The sequence below is a fragment of the Scleropages formosus genome, chromosome 8 (genome assembly GCF_900964775.1).
Source record: "Scleropages formosus chromosome 8, fSclFor1.1, whole genome shotgun sequence".
NCBI classification, from domain to species: Eukaryota; Metazoa; Chordata; class Actinopteri; order Osteoglossiformes; family Osteoglossidae; genus Scleropages; species Scleropages formosus.
Genome location: NC_041813.1, coordinates 28,735,630 through 28,753,055, shown reverse-complemented (window position 1 = coordinate 28,753,055; position 17,426 = coordinate 28,735,630). Strand labels below are relative to the sequence as shown.

At 44.3% G+C, this 17,426-nt stretch overlaps 1 protein-coding gene across 2 annotated transcripts in view; it reads left to right on the top strand.

The window, feature by feature from the left end:
- crhr1 (corticotropin releasing hormone receptor 1) overlaps window positions 1-10,930 on the top strand; it is a 76,736-nt gene extending 65,806 nt beyond the window's left edge. For both annotated transcript variants that reach the window (XM_018764647.2, XM_018764648.2), the window contains 8 exons: window positions 542-662; window positions 4,324-4,477; window positions 4,893-4,953; window positions 5,793-5,865; window positions 6,650-6,735; window positions 7,618-7,753; window positions 8,381-8,422; window positions 10,717-10,930. In XM_018764647.2, coding sequence (XP_018620163.1) covers window positions 542-662; window positions 4,324-4,477; window positions 4,893-4,953; window positions 5,793-5,865; window positions 6,650-6,735; window positions 7,618-7,753; window positions 8,381-8,422; window positions 10,717-10,857 — 814 coding nt within the window. In that variant the 3' untranslated portion in view covers window positions 10,858-10,930. The remainder of the gene's footprint in view (window positions 1-541; window positions 663-4,323; window positions 4,478-4,892; window positions 4,954-5,792; window positions 5,866-6,649; window positions 6,736-7,617; window positions 7,754-8,380; window positions 8,423-10,716) is intronic.
- The last annotated feature ends 6,496 nt before the right edge of the window (window positions 10,931-17,426 follow it).

Sequence of the window (17,426 nt, the reverse complement as noted above, 5' to 3'; positions counted from 1 at the left end):
GGCAGGTGCAAAGGGATTTAAAAAATTATTTCTCGCAGAATAAAGATGCAAGATCAAGCTCGTCTCTGCGCCTCCGAAGACTCCTCTTTTTTCAGAACACTCACGTATTTGTTTCCAGCGTAGCTCCAGTGTTACGAGCAAAGCCGAGAACAGCAGCGGCTCGATCAAGGAGACGGGGACGCGTGCGACTCGTCTCCGGCTGAGCTGACAGCTCTCACAAGTCCAGTCCTTCTACACACCTGAAAGTGAAGTGTGTGCAGGCGTAGAGAGCGGCACAAGTTCCTTGGAAGAAAAATCTAAAGGAGGATGCAGCACAGTGAAATGTAGAGATTTAAAGGGGAAAAAAAAATTACACGGGTGATGGAACCGTTTTAATTCAGCACCCACCCCCCGTGAAGGGAAGGGCCGTCCGCCAGACGGGGCGATAAAAAGGAAGGGGACCGAATGCCTGTCTCGTATTAGAGTGGAAAACCCCGTCGCCCCGTTTCTCCCCAGAAGAAGGGGTTGGTGATGAGTGTCTCTCTCTCTCTCTGTGATACAGGAGCATCCGCTGTCTGAGGAACATCATCCACTGGAACCTGATCAGCGCCTTCATCCTGCGCAACGCCACGTGGTTCATCGTCCAGCTGACCATGAACCCCCGAGTGCACGAGAGCAACGTCGTGAGTCCCCTTCGCTCTGATGTAGCGCAGCAAGAATCCAACTCCGTGTCCTTAACTACGGCTCCACCCGCTGGCGGCGCTCGGAACGCAAACAATCGCGTCGTTACACAGGTGGTGAAACATCCCGATCGCGCCCTCGGGTCGTTAAAACCTTCCCACGCACGGGAAGCGTCGCGGTCCGACTTCTGCAGGTACAAATCCGCTGCTCACCTGTCAGCGGCATAATGACACATCCTTCAGCCTGAAGGCCACCTCGTGTGCATCTTCTGTCTTAGCAATGGTGCGGTAGAGCTGCAACTTTACCAACGCTACCCCGTAAGTGTGCGTGCAGCAGGGCAGGCGCTCGGCCCAGTCGAAAACGTACCGTCGTAGCCCAGGATTCAAAAACGTACGTCATAATCTAAGTGGTATAAGCACAGCTTTAATAGGTGGCCACCGACAGTATGTTCATCACACCATCACTCCTACTTAAATTCCGCGCAACCAAGTGGCTGTGCTTTTTTAGTCTATTTTGCAGACTTCTGTGCATTGCATGCACTTTTTCAATCGATTTATAAGACGGCGGTAAAACAGGTTCTGTTTTTGCCGAGACTCATCTGAAGACTCGATGAGATTAGTTGGGGGGGGGGGTGGGTTTCATATGCAGTCATCTTCATCCAGAACGGTGGAAGGACTTCAGCTCAGGTCACCTGAAACGGTGCATATTTTTAAAATTTCATCAACGGTGCGGCAAACGGGTGAGTTGGGGTACTTTGCTTTGTCCAAAGTTACCCTGTTAAGAAATAGCCAAAGTGCATTAAATGACTTTGTGAAGGATGTGGGTGGGGGGAGGGGGAATTACAGGATTGTGTACAGAGCACAGCAATACCTTACACTAATAACCTTATCTTATTGTGCTTAAAAATTTAATTTACCGTGCTGCAGGACAATCCGAAGGAGCAATTTATCTCCGGATCGTTTCGTAAATTGCCATATTTTCCGTTCAACTTATTCAGCTGCTTCTGAATGTTTTTATTCCAGCACATCAACCCGAGTAACAATGGAGAGTCCGTCTACGTTTCCGCCCGCCGAACGAGAATCACAGGGGAAGCAAATACAACATATGAATGAGATGCACCACTTTGTAGATTTTACTTTAAAAATCACATTCGGTTTCCAATCTCAGACATATGGACTGGGGCACAGGCCCCATCTCAGATATTAAATATACTCTTAAATCGTTATGGCTGATGGCATATGGACCAAAGAATACCACAAGGGTTCCAGGTACAGTGCATATTTTACATCCTTCAATTTTATGGAGACCCTTCCTGAAGCGACGTGCTGTGATGAATGCAGAAAAGAGAAATAATTTAAGGAAATATCCATGAATGGCATTTACATTTTGCTTGCAGTATTCAGGGCAGGTGAAGGGCAGCACCGTGCGTAGGGCTGTAGGTGAGCAATCTGAAGGTTTAAATCCCTGCTCCTGCTGCAGAGCCCAAGATTAAAGCACTTATACTGAAATGATACTGTAAGAATTCCCTGCTGGGGAAAGGGGTAAATCGGTGTAAAATGCTTCTCTCCTTGGAGATCAGGAGAAAAACAGTTAATCATATTATAATCTGTTAGAAACACTTGCAAAGGACATCTATCCTGTCCTTTTTGCGTAAAAAAGCCTTTCAATGACTCAAACTAAGCTCAACTCAGCAACACTTAACATGTCTCATGGTGGCAGAACTCATGCCTTAGTTGCGCATTTAAAACACACACACTCACTCTTCATATCCACAGGCCTCAAGGAGCGCATTGTATTTTTGGATTATTCCGGCTCATTTCGTGCAAGCACATAGCAGTGCGCCGAAGATACATCCTTCCTGAGGTTATTTACAGTGTTGTCTTTATTGTCCGTTCTCCTGGGGGAAACTGCAATGTGAAACAGAACCCATCTGTTCATTGTCTAGAACAAATACAGGGTCACAGTGGTCTGGAGACCATCGTTACAATTTCAGTGTAATTTGGGGTATATCCTGCACAGTCAATTTTACCTTTGAATTCTTTTTCTAAATGCAGTTGCTTATTTTAGAGACATTAAGAGCACAAGAGAAATATTGATCAGTCCTCATTACCACTTGAAGACGCGGAAGGAGGAGCGATCCATGTCCACTTCTTGAAGGAGTTTCAAAATTGGTGCCACCTAGTTAATGACACTGAACCGCATATTAACACACTGGAATAAAAAAAACGGAGAAACGATCGAAGTCCGTGTACAGACTGTCCCCGAGTTACGATGGTCCAGCTTACGATTTTTCAACTTTATAATGGTGCGATAACAATACCCGTCCAGTAGAAACCGTATTTTGATTTTCCCGACCGACTGACATGCGGTACAATACTCGGTCGCCGTACAGATATCCTTCCGTATCTACGTTGTTTTGTGCATCCATCATGTATACAAATTCCCATTTGTGTCTCCTACTACTGATGAGAAGATGAGGAAGAAAATTACTCGAGGAGAAACTCAAGATAATTGCCCAGAATGAAGGAGACCAACCCGTAATGGCCATCGCACGTGAACTTGGATTTTTGCAATCGACAATCTCCACCATCTTGACAGATAATCAATGATGTTCGGTAGATTCGGTCTATTAAATGCATTTTGGACTTAAGATTGGTTTATTGGAACGTAGCCCCATTGTAAGTTAGGGACCGTTTGCATTCAGCAGGCAGCGTAAAAATGGCCCAAGATGAAAGAACGATCAGAGTCCGTAGGGTCGGAACGAGGTGATCAGTTTATTGGTGTTTCAAGGAGGTGCACAGTCATGAGTACTTTTTTTTTTTTTTTAAGGCGATCAGTCGATTAATTTCATTTTAGGAAGAGTTTAAATGTGAAAAGTCTAACAAAGATGGAATATTCTGACAGACTACCAAGTTTGAAGACAGCCAAACGTCACGGATGAAAAAGATTAAGTTGTAAGAGTTACTTCATGATGCTCTGACACCTATTTCTAGAGCTTTGCCATAAAGGTTTTACATGAACATGACTCAGTCTTAAATTAACATTTTTCTTAGAATTAATGTTTATGGACCTTGATCGTTCTTCCCTCTTCGTCTCGAGTCGTTTCATTTTTAAGAGGCTTTACAAGAGAACCTCATTTGTATGGGCAGGCAAATGGAGAGGGTCGTGCTGGAAAGTGAAGCATGAAAGTGTCACGGCAAGGGAGGGAGATGAAGGTACAGCATGGTATACCCCTGCCCTACACTACCTGGGTGCCCCGCAATGTGACACAGCATTCCTCTTAGCACACGCTTTGTCCCTGGAAGACTCTACGTCCGAAGCCATGAGTCAAACGAGATGCTGTTTAATGCTGGAACTCCCATGTTCAGCATGTTGATTTACAGCCGCCGGGGCGAGTCGACGAGCGTCCTCTAAAGGCTTCTCCTTGCAGCAGCTTAGCTGCAGACACGGGCAGTGTGGTAAAAGGCGTTTTATAGCGCGACAATTTTCCTCCTTTCTGCTCTAATTGGAGGCAACAGTCTGGCACAGCAGTCCCATAGCAAACCGCTCATTATCATTACCCCTTTCATGTAAATGGCCCTTCCAAAGCGGCAACTTATTAGTTTGGCTCTTGCGGTGCACAGCGGTACCTTCAATTCTTTTTTTCCCTTTTTAAATCCTAAGATCTGGTGCCGACTGGTCACGGCGGCCTACAACTACTTCCACGTGACCAACTTTTTCTGGATGTTCGGAGAGGGCTGCTACCTTCACACGGCCATCGTGCTCACCTACTCGACGGACAAGCTGCGCAAGTGGATGTTCACCTGCATCGGCTGGTGTGAGTGCTGCCCGAGGGTCGCCGGTGGCGCGAGGACGGTGGGAGGTCAACCTGAGCCACTCTGACACAAACATCCACGCGCTTCGATCGAGACACGTTCTGAAGCTGAATCAATCAAGTCAGCCACAAACACTCTTCTCAAAATACGTCAAATTAAGGTTTCGTCCAGCATCGAGGCCGCAGGTCCAGACGTTGCTCGGCGGCGAGACTTTGTCCGACACGCACCGGTTGTACCGGCAGATAAAGGCTGCCAGAGTAATTACTTACCTGCATCCATTCTGCCTTCCTCATTTCCGTCACACCCCCTCAAGACATGTTATTTCTGGCTTTTGCCAATGCGATTAAAAAGGCAGTTACTTCAATTCAATTGGGGTTAGGGAATTAGCAAAGACTGCTTTTGTTTTATTGTTTGCAGGCATCCCTTTTCCAATTATCGTTGCCTGGGCCATCGGAAAGCTGTATTACGACAACGAAAAGTGAGTTTTTTTTTTGTTTACAATTCTTTAAATTAAGGTACCCTTTAATATTTGGAGATATTCCCAGCTGCCTCAGCCACCACAGTGGTGATTGATGTATGTTTGTAAATCTCAATTATGCACATAATACGGAATCTAATTTTCCCCTTAGTTGTTCGATAAGTGATTTCTCAGTCCCCTGTTTGGCAATTTCCTTCGCATCATCATTACTCCTTTTCGAGCATGAAAAACTGCTTCAGTAATCAGTTGTAGTTATTCTGATGAGATAACGAATTTAGGTAGAAGACCGACTGCTCTGAAAACAATTGAGACATACCCGTCGAGGGGTTGGGTCACCATCCTGGGGGAAGGGGTGTGGCGACGACAACTTTTTCTTTTTATGTTACGGGAGAGCCTTTGGCCCACCTGTTGGCGTCTCTACAGCGGGGTCTCTCCCCCGCACACTGCTCTCAAGCCCCATTATGCCCCAGGAGCTGGGGGAAGACAGGAAAACCAGGCATGAGCTCTTTAAGGCTGCTTTGCCAATACTGCAGCTGGTATCCCAACAGGGTGAAGGGGATGGTGTACTTTATGAAACTGAGACCAATGAAGTGGACAGGTTTGGGATGGTGCCCCTCACAGGTGCAACCTGTCTGCTCCCAGAGCACTTAAACTGGGCTCGGTGTGGGGTGGTATTCGCACCACAAAGCAGAGGGACGCGTCTCAAAGGCTGTACCGGCACAGGTTCACTCAGTGTCTAATGCGTGTATGCAATTTGCTGACTGCGATGTCCTCTGGCCCTTCTGGTTCGTTTCTGTGCCACGTTCAGCCCTCTCCTCTGCTCTCCTCCGAAATGCCAGGTGCTGGTTCGGCAAGCGGGCCGGCGTTTACACGGACTACATCTACCAGGGCCCGATGATTCTGGTCCTGCTGGTGAGAATGCACCACCTTTGCCCCCCAACTGTCCTTTATCTGGTTGTTCTGAGCTGCCAAACCTACTGAGAAACACACTTCCCAGCTGCACACAGGTTTAAAAGTAGCCTCATACACATATGGCAGGGGATAGCTGAGAGTGTAGTGGTTAGATACACTGCCTTTCAACCCCAAGATTGCAGGTTTAAGTCTCACCTCTAGCTGTAGTACCTTTGAGCAATGTAGTTACCCTAAAGTGCTCCAGTAAAAATTACCCAGCTGTACAACTTGATAAGTAATTGTCAGTTGCTTTGAATAAAAGTGTCAGATAAATGAATAAATAGTGGAGAGTGATGGAGAAATGCAAAAAAATGTTTAGAAATACATACTTCCTGTTTCAGCGCTAAAGATCATGCCATACTGACAATGCTGAGGAGAGAAGAAGAGATAAAAAAAAAAAAAAATCACTGCTTTCTCCTCTCCACAACACTGTTTAACTGAGCTGCTGTGCGATTCACACCAGAGGCAACGCAGCAAAATACATAAATAAAAATTAAAAAGGGTATTGTAGGTACAGGGGGCCAAGAAATCAAGGCAGAAACTAGGGAGTTTAAATTTTCTGGATACTCAAGTAAATCATGGGTGGAATGGAAAGTTTTCCAAATGTAGTGTCCCCTAGTCTTTAATAGGTGGTTTTTAATTTAGTGTTTATGGCTGTTGGGCACAGATTCTACTCCTAAAGGGTTGCGGGTGGCAGGAACTTGAACTGAGCCCTAACTCGTACCCAACTGATCTCTCCCGCCAGATCAACTTCATTTTCCTCTTCAACATTGTGAGGATCCTTATGACGAAGCTCCGAGCTTCCACCACGTCGGAGACGATACAGTACAGGTAGACGGGGAGGCGGTGGGGTTCGACTCCTCTGAACTGCTTTCGCCATTTATTGAAGCGTAAAACTCCGGTTAAAGGTGAATTTTGGCTGCATGCATATCTGAAATTCATGGCTGTGAGCATTAAACCCCCCCTCCCATCACCCTGTTCGATGGAAGTCACTTGAGGAACCATCATTTCCATATGGATTACAATCAGATTAGAAATATTTCCCAAATACAGAATTTTTTTTTTTTTTTTTTAAAAATGCTCCACTATTTCTGACATTTGAATAAAAATAAATAAAACTGCAGATTCTAGATTAAAAGTTTTGGCAGATATACTGCAGCCTCATGGGAGTCGAGAGCATCTGCAAAGTGTACCCAGGTGTAAAACAGTTATTTGGGTCTGTTCTGCTGCTCACATGATGGATCTCGGAGAATCTCGTCTTGCATTTCCATATGAATGAGCGAATGTGCCATAGCTTCGTACACTGGGGATGAAGCAGCTCTAAACAGAACAAAAATAACTCTAAAATGCACCTTTTTTAAATAAACAGGCTATACACTAAGACTGCATGCTCAAAGGCTCATATGGGAGGCGACCGCACCAGTCGAACAAGTGTTTTTTGGAGAGAGACCAACAAAATCTTTCGGTTACATGTACATATCTAACATATTTGTGGATCCAGCAGACTTGAAAAACAAAAATATGGGCTTTCAGCTGATGCTTTAAGCAGATCCAAACTGAAATGTTGCAACCAAGCGGCCGCAATGTTCTCCATATGTGCTGTACCAGAGCAAGGGGCCGAGCGGTTCCAGTCCGTCGTCACGCGTTTGGCTCCTTTCTCAACGTGTCGCTCGTGATTTTTGTGGTGAACCGGAGCGGTTTGTCTCTCTGCAGGAAAGCGGTTAAGGCCACGTTGGTTCTGCTGCCCCTCCTTGGCATCACTTACATGCTCTTCTTCGTCAACCCTGGAGAAGATGAGATCTCCCAGATTGTCTTCATATATTTCAATTCCTTCTTGGAATCCTTCCAGGTACAATATTTCGAATAAGGCTCCCGCTGCGTCACGTTAACTACTTCTGTCACTACAAACCAGGGCCGTAAAACACGGGTGGATTTTAGCGCCTTTTAAAGAGCACTGCTTTTAAAACCAGCACGCTCAAATGGAAATCTGATGGATGTGAATTAATTCGACAGTTATTAATCCTTCATTTAACGAGAAGCAGCGCAGGAAAGATTTCAAAAGAATGCTTAATATATAATTAGACATAATAAAGGGTGAGTGGTTTAATACAACTGATTCGGTGTAACTGATTTTCTTTGCCGTGCTTTGTGTGTGTGAGAAAAAAGTGCCTTTAATGGGTGTTGAACCAGTAGCAATGTGGTTGATGTAATCGAGTCATGTGTCAGAGGGGGATACAGTGCATAACGGTTCCTCATTTTTACAGTCGGTGGGGTGGTGGTTACAAAAACGATTCCGGTTCGAATCCCCATCCTGCTGTAGTACATTTGAATTGGACATTTACACCGAATTGCCCTGGTCAAGATTACCAGTGTAATTATAATCAGTCGTTTTGGAGAAAAATGAGCTAAAGGGATTCATTTCTATTTGAATGAATGATTATTTGGGAGACGTCACTCTTGTCTCTTGTCACCGCAGGGCTTCTTTGTCTCAGTGTTCTACTGCTTCCTTAATAGCGAGGTAAGCCCACAAAGTCTTACTCCATCCTCTTCTCACCCTGTGTCCGTGGCACAGGAAATGCTGTAATTATCACCATGTTCTGTCACATATGGAGCTCTGCTGAACTGATTTGACGTAAATCAAGTTACGTTTAATTCTTTCCCATGTCAACGTGCATTCGGCCCCAGCTAGAGTTCATGCTTTCTCCGTACGAGCAAAGGAGCCGCCGTTTTGCTGTCAACCACATATGGACGATGGTCAATGTCTACACAGCGGAGTTAAGCCAGTTCCTTTGGTTTTTGACACATTCGTGCCAACTAAGCTACCCTTTCCTGGAGGTCATTTCACTACTACCTAGATGTTGCCCAACAAGTGGGAGGTTCTAAAACCCTGATGAGCCCTAGGAGGCAAGGAGACATCTCAGTCTGTTTGTCCCCGCAGCTGATATTCAGTTTTCAGCCGTTTCTTTTGACACCTCAGTATTCACCTCTTATTCGCTTTCATGCTCGGTGTCAAACTGGGGGTGTATTTTTTTTACTGCCCAGAAACAATATCCAAGAGGAAGAATTAATGCCAACATTTACACAGTGTCTGTGAAAATTTAGTTAGGTTGGCCTCTCGGGCCACTGTCTCTCCAAACCCAACAGGAGGGAAAAGGATAGCGGAGAAGACGAAGCGGACTTTATCGGTGTTGATATGAGCGTCCGGCACAGTGGAACTGCTCTGTCTGCACGTTTACAACCACAGTCGCAAAGACGTTAGGAACACGTTAATTTCAGTCAAACCGCAGTGTTTACCCAGTATAACCTCACCACCGAGCTGCTGCTCCTCTGTTTGAACTCTCCATCCCGTTGCGGGGTTCGGCTTCTTAGCAACGGGCGCCGTGACAGCTGGCGCAGTGCAGCCCAACAGCACTAGCTTCATTACCATAATGATCACATGTATTGCAAAGCTAGCATACCGTAGTAAATGAGCAGGAGGCTTCATATCATTTTTGCACGTCAAGGGATCATGCGTATTTTCTATCGCCCATCCCAAATATTTGGAGATGCACCTCTACTTATGATGGCTCGACAGCGATACACATTCGGTAGAGTCCGTACTTCGAATTTCGTTCTGTTCCCAGGCTTTCGATATGTGGTACGATACTCTATCCCGATGCTGGGCGATGACGGCGAGCCGCAGCATCCGCTCAACCACGCTCGCAGTCTCTGTATCGATCACGCCAATGAGTGTAAACAACCAACCAACGGCCACAACCGCTTGTCCTGAGCAGGGTCACGGGAGTCTTAGCCTCACCAGGCAACATAGGGCGCAAGACCGAAGGGGAAGGTGCTCTGGTAGACTATGGTAAGTGCTCTGAGCACGGTTAAGGTAGGCCAGGCTAATCTATGATGCTGGGTAGGTGCGCTACTGTATTCTTCGACTTACGATTTTTCCCCACTTATGACGGGTTTATCGGAACGTGAGCCCTTCATTAGTCGAGGAGCATCTGTACTTGCCCCTTTTTTAAACGCGGCAGTTGCAAAGTCGACACCGTCCATACTTCCGTAGATTTTTTCTCCCGCCGTCCTGATGAGTTACGGTAAATCAGGGATCCATTCCTTAGATCTCTCGGAAACGCCGGATTTACTGTATCATTACAGGGGATGATCAGACTTCTTACCGAAAGCACCGTTAAGGCTTTCATTTTCGGAACAAGTCGTTCCTGCATTTCTACACCCACTCGCTCTCGGGTTACCTGGTACTCCAAGTAGGAAATGTGTGCTGTGAATTAAACTCCGACTTAAACTCCCCAGCCTGTTCCTTGCCTCTCAGCGATGGATTAAGTACAGAGCCTCTCCCGGTACATTTCCTGCAATCTTGTACCACTAATGAATCCACTGAAACCCATAGCAGGGTTTGTGTGGACGGAAGCCATGAAAAACTGGCGCTTGGCGTTTTTAAGGAGGAGAGCAAACTTCCGACAAGAAATCGCGTAAAACCTTCTCGCGTCGTTCCTGACCCTATTTTCGTTGAGGAGAAACTCATTCCTCTGGGAGGTCGGTTCCATCCTTCCCACTTTTGAGGGAAATAAAGCACATCCTCCAAAAGTCACCCGTCTTGAATTCTACTGCCAACAAATAGAAACTGAGTTTTTCTTGCGTTCCTTGTTCACCATAGTGCAGAGCTCACAAATCTTCCTTAAAGATGCCGTTGGCTCTGTTCGGTAGATTTACACCTGACTGGGACCGTGCCAGAGAGCCTCATTGTTCTCGTTGCACAGCAGCTGATGACTCATCCAGCTCCAGAGTGACCCCTCCTCTCCCCCGCAGGTGCGCTCAGCTGTTCGGAAGAGGTGGCACCGCTGGCAGGACAAGCACTCCATCCGTGCCAGGGTGGCCCGAGCCATGTCCATCCCCACCTCGCCCACCCGGGTCAGCTTCCACAGCATCAAGCAGTCCTCGGCTGTGTGAGCGAGGCCGCTGCCCCGACCTCGGTCTCCCCGTGACTCCCTATGACCCCTCCCCCCCTTCAACTAGCCAGGGATGACAGCTATGGTGCAAACAGGGTACAGTCGTAAAAAATAGTCACATGGAAAGACATGAAAGGAAAGCTTAAGAACCCTAACTGCACTGTTGTGTCAAAAACCATAACTTGGGAAATATGGAAACGTGACGGTCCAGGAAATAAGTGAAGGTTTAAAATACTCCGGTTGAGGAGTCCTACTTGGACAATGCTTTCTTTAGAGTCTTTCTGGGATTTTTGCACCCCCCTGCCCCTATGCTCATGCTCAACATCCTATTACTGAGAGAATCAGACCTCCTGATGGGTGTAGGTTTAAAAACTACAGACAAAAGGGGGGAAAAATTTTTTCAATTCTCATGCGCACCTGGATACATTCTTCAAAACTTTTCACCCTTTTTTCCTTAACTTAATGCACCTTTATGATTTAAAAAAAAACCAGCATTTCCATTTGCCAGGTCAGCGATACGATGGAAAGGAGAACGGTGCAGACCTTCTCACCTGCACTTGCTTTGTTCGAATATCGGTGTCACTTTGTTGATGTGCCGCAAGTAAACGCGGTATATTGTTGCCGCTTAAACACTGGATGTCAAATGCAGGTGACTGAGCGCTCGAACCCGCATCCTGGGCGTGGAACTGGCGTCTCAAAGAAAATGCGTGGTGACAAAGGGAACGCGCAAGAAAAGAGGCCCAGGAGAGACGGGATCCGAACGTTCGGCTCCCTTTTAACGAATTTCAGAGCGGAGGGACAAAGAAGGTGCAGCAGTGCAACATCGGTAATGAATTACAGTGCTGTTTACAGCAGTTTAAGTTTGGAGGAACACGCCACAAACAGACCCAAGGGGATTTTGCTTATTTAATGCTGGAATCCTCTCAAGGACACTCCGTGGATAAACAAGTATATATAATGAGGTCATGCATTCCGTTCTACATGCTTTCTATTACAGGATTATCAATATCGTCCATAGCGGAGATCTGCAACCTTTGAAAATAAAGGAAAAAGTACATAAATACCTCCTAATTCACAGCTGCCAAGAGGAATGTCACAATGTGACATTTCCAGTGTAAATTTCATATTTTAATCGTAAAGTTTTTTCACCCAAATACGGCCGTAATTTTTTTCCAATTTTATTGTGTTTTTAATGATCTGAACATCATTTTTACAATATTTCCAGGTATTTAAAACTAACGTGACAGATTAGCTCTTCCATGCTGTACCGAATGTCATAAACTATGCTTATCAGATTTTTTTTTTTATTTGAGCCAGTTAAATTTAATGTAGATATGTAATGAAGGAGAGTTGCTTCATCGTTTCTAACGTCCGGTTTCCTATGCCAGTATACTTGCTTGCATTTATGTGAATCTGTGCTGACATTATGCTGGTGTTTTGTTTCCAATGCTTTAACATTTTATAGAAATTTTCCCCGCTACTGAACATGAAAAAAATGCCAATTTGGATTTTTTTTTTTTAAACTGAGCCAAGACGTGCAGTCATGTACATTTTTTAAAAGGTGCGGAGCTGTGAAGACTAACTGCACTTCCTTGCATTAGTAGACACTTGATAATCATTTTCCTTTTCTGTAATAAGTCTGTTATTTTCATCATTCTTTAAACCCTTTGTGCTGCAGGATTCGTGCAGTTTTTCTTCCATTAAGACGTATTTGCCTTCATTTTTGGCCTTTATTTGCAGTGTATATGGGGCCAAGTGGAGGTGTTATTAACTGCAACATGAGAAGTGCTCTAACTTTGCTTTACTGCAGCACCACAGTGTTACGTTATATTTCCTGGTCTCCTGACAGTTTGTTTTATGTATATTGTGTTAATAATCCCTGTTTTTCAGGGTTTTTTTTCTGATTAGCTGGATTAGTGGAGCCAAGTGAAATGAAGTAAACAAAGAGAGCACTAGAGACAGATTTGTAGTTCCTGGCACACCTGGAGCCATGGTATTACCATGTCTGGACAAAGTATTCCATTCAATTAGGGTAGTAAATCCATAGGCAACTGTTCCTAAATTGTTCAACAGCGTACCGGCATTCCGACGTTGAATTCACTAATCCCGGATAATACTTGTCAGTTTACCATGAAATAGTCCTTTACTCTCCATGCTTTTCTCTCCGGGGATATCGGATTCCAAGACAAAGTTCTTTCCGAAACTGTTCGGCGAACGAGGCTCCTGCCGATGTGGAAAATATTGAAGGGGCCGGTAACCTTCATACTGACGATGTGTCCAAATTGTGGGACAGCGATGCTTTGTCAGTAAGACTGTCGAATTAATTCAGTTTTAGATGGCAGAATTTTTATTTTTATTTTTAAACTTGACTGCATCCTCTCCACGAACCTCAAACCAATACAAATGTACGGCAATTTTCTTTAACAATCCAAATTATTGGCAGGAGAACGTTCAAGCTCCAAAATCTGAGAAGAAATAATTTGATTCGATTTCTTAGAGGATAAATTTTTTAGCACGTTGATATTACAAAACTCCCTGACTTGAATAGCTCCAGGTAGCTGTGAGAAAAAAAACATTTAATGATGCCATCAGTAATTCTGTGGTGGACGGGGCAGGGAGGGCAATGTTTGGGGACATCTGAGAGGTGTTGCACTTGCAGTTGATCGCCACCGCAGTATTTGGCTGCACTGTTTTTGGCATGCAAAATAGACACATCCTGTAGTGTCCAAGAAAAAAAAAAAGGGCTTTCAGTTGGGTACCCCTTAAGACCCTGAAAAGCATGACTCAATAGCACCAGCTGTTGCTGGGAAACACCCCATGAAAAATTTCTGGTAATTTTTAATACAAAGTGAAATACAGTTGACAATTTTGTCAAAAGTGATTTCCAATGAACTCGACGTAGTGTTATGAGCGCACACACCTTATTCACCAAGGTGACTTACAGTTACACTGTTCGATACACTTACGATGGGCCACTCATCCATACATCAGTGAAGCACTTTGTGACTCACATTCCGGGCAAACCAGAACATGTCTGGACTGTGGGAGGAAACCAGAGCATGCAGAGGAAGCCACTGCAGACACAGGGAGAACATGCAAATTCCACACAAGCTGAACAGGAATCAAATCCATGTCCTCTTGCACCACCCAGGTGCTGTTGACAGCAGCACTGCTTTCTGCACTATCATGCTACCCAGCTTTTCCAGAATATTCCATCTAGAAAAAAGGGAAAATTTAGGAAACCTCCATATTTTCCCAAAAATACCATGTTCTCTTGCCAAAACATTCTTAAACTATTTACGACTTAGCTGCCACTTTAGTTAGGCTGTTTTAGGGGTGTCCAGGAGGGCTACGTTCATTAAGGCTCCCATGATTTCAGACCTACCGGAGTCATTCCGCTTCTGGAGGAACCAGCACATCACATGAATTTACTGCCCGTGCGTTGGTTGCACACCGTAGGATTCCCACCTCTGTTGGGTTTTATTGTCGACAGTCCTCAAAGGGAAGGGGCAGTGAATTCAAGCCTCATTTCTGCCCGCAGTAAACCAGCCCAACCGCCATCATTTCAGAGTAACCGAAAGGCAGCATTATCTCAGGTATTCCAAGGGGAAATAAACTCAAGTCGTAAACGTGAACGCGACCACATGGGAAGGCCCCTTCGGGGAGGGCCGATCCCTCGCGCCGAGTTCATGGCGTAACGTGTCGGATCGTAGAAACGCTGTGCGTAAACCAATTCTTTCCTACCCGTCATGATTTCATGGCTCCCACTCAAAATGTCAGCACCCGTAATTCTGGCATTTCCCCCCCTCCCCTTTTTGATCCCCTCATTGTAAAATGTATTTTCTCCTGCATTCAGCCAGATATGTGTCGGACTGTTTTTGTGTCTGAACTCCAGAATTCCACAACCGATTTTAACATTTCTGAAGCTCTTTTGCCATGGCCGAAATGTGTGGGATCTGTATACAGTTGACCCTGCAACACGGGTTTGAACTGTGTGGGATTTTTTTTTTTTTTTTTAATAAATATATTGGAAAATTTGAGATTCGCAACAATTTAAAAAACTCACACGAACCGCACAGCATAGAAATATCAAAAATATTAAGTTAGGTATGTCATGACTGCATAAATATATGTATATACTAGTCTATTTTATCATTTACTACCAGAAAATATACACAAATCCATTATAAAAAGTTAAAATTTATCAAAACTTAGACACAGACCGTACGGTGTCATTTGCAGTCGAGAGAAATGTAAACAAGCGTTAAGATGCAGTATTAAAATCAATATATGTGTTAATTGACTTATTGGTAAGACTTCTGGTGAACAGTAGGCTATTACTAGTCTAGTTTTTGGGGTGTCAAAAGTTATATGTTGATCTGACTGTGCAGGGAGGGTCAACTGTGTGCGTGCGTGTGGTTAATGCTCCCAGGTCAAAAGTTGGCACAACATTTAAATGTATATATGTTAATTTTAATGCCCGTTAGGCCTCATGGGTTCACACCAGTATCGCATCACTGCAGACTTCATACAGCTCCGGAAACTTCCATCAGAGTTGGGGGTGTAAAGCTCCAGAGGACCTGACACACACACACTGATCAAAACCCCTGAAACAGCAGCTAAGGTGACTTACTGCCCAAGTAATGGCTTCGATAAAGCAATTAAGAGCTGAAGATGGGGAAGAAATACCAGTACGCCCTGCGGGGCTCTCAAGAACCAGAGTCAGAGACCTTGATTTGAGCAGCAGTGTCCAAAAACGTAGACCGAGGAGGACATTTCGTTAAAGTCCGAAATTAAATTGATTTCTGTCACGTCCGGCTCGACAGCGTGTCAGTTTTACCGTGTTAAAGCACACCAGTTGGCTCTCGGGGAGAACGGCCAGGTTTGCCGAATCGCACAGGCCCAAATTTGTCGAAGCCAACGTATTTGCATATTACTTAAAGGTGTTTGTGCTGAAATGGAATTCGTTTGTAATTCCACTAGTCATTACATGGTCTCAAATTGTCTGGATCACGTTCCATTCCGAAATATTCCGTTTTGGCAGCCCTACTGAACAAGTTCTGGAACTTCACCACAAGTTGAAATGAGCACCTCGTTCAGTTGGCTGGGAAATTAAAAGTAACCTGTAATTCTGTGTAAACCAGCCCATTTTTTTTTTTTCTCTTCCCCCCCCCCTTGCTGTATTGCCCCCTCTAGGGACTGTCCAGTTTGTTCCCCTTAATTTTCAAGCAGCACAAGATAAGGACATGGCTGTGTCCATTTTTTCCATTTAATATCGTTTTCATCATTAATCGATGCTGAGATGCGATGGATCATCATCACGTTATTCCCACGGAGCTTGCGGATAGCATCAAGGACCAAGACGGTCTCTAGAAGGATGAAAGTTCAAGTCTCAGGAAGGGCTGTTTTGACCACAGCGTAAATCACGTCCCGGGATCCGAGTAATAGAATACCTTATTGTAACCATTTTTACTCCTGATACAGAGTAAAGTGTTCATTTCTGTTGTCCTGTCAGGATTTTTTCATGATCTTTCAGCATCACAACGAACCTGCAGTGGCTGTATTTACATCAGCTGCAACCATGTTTTTAGGAAATTCTCATTTATCGCTGTTGGACTTGTGTAAAATTAAAGCATTTCACTTTTTTGTTTAATACACACGATTCTGAACACATTGCATATATATCAAGTTACATCATATGCTAGAGTACAGTTTGTTCAGATGTACAGGGTAAAGATGTGCATATAAATATAAAAATTAAACTATTTTTGTCCACCAGGTGTATCCCTTTCACAGTAATTGTTCAGTAGAATTAATTTTTCAGAAGTGTTTGTGCCCCCCCCAACTTTTTATTAGTTTGTGGGACAAGCTTTCAGTGTTTCCTTTCTCTGATTTCAGTTTATTTTGTAAATGTCCTATATTGAAAAGGAATATTGTACATACTTTATATTTAAAAACCAAAGGAGAAATAGCATATGTTAAAATGCTTAATGAAATATGAATATTGTGCTCACTATATTGTGGAATAAACACGTGATTTTTTTTTCCTAAAAAACTGAGTGGTTCTTTGAATCAAAAGTTGAAGAAAAAAGCTTTGAGAAAAAAAATATTTTTCCCTGTAAAAACTGCACACTTCACATGTAGAGATTTGCAGTGTCATCAGCACTCGTACACATGTAAAATTTTCACTAAAGGAAATCAGATGCTTGTGCTACCATCGAGCCAGTGAAACACTATGGATGTGATAGATTTAAACTAGGCTTGACGCGCGTTTGACAGCCGAAATATTAATTCCTTTCAAAAAGATAATGTAATATGACAGGCCTGAACAATTAAAAATTTAAAAAATAAGTCTGCCATGCTAACATTATCCCGGTTTAGAAAAAAAAGCCAAACTATTAGCATTTCGCAGGAACAATAGCACAGCGGTCCAAACTGTCACTGTGCTGAACGGATTTGTATGTGGGATGAAAGACGGATTTAAAGAGATAACAGCAGGTCACAGGTCAGCTCCGGCAGCACATTGGCACATTGCTTCTGGACGTGATTTGGAGGGATGCGGTTATTTTT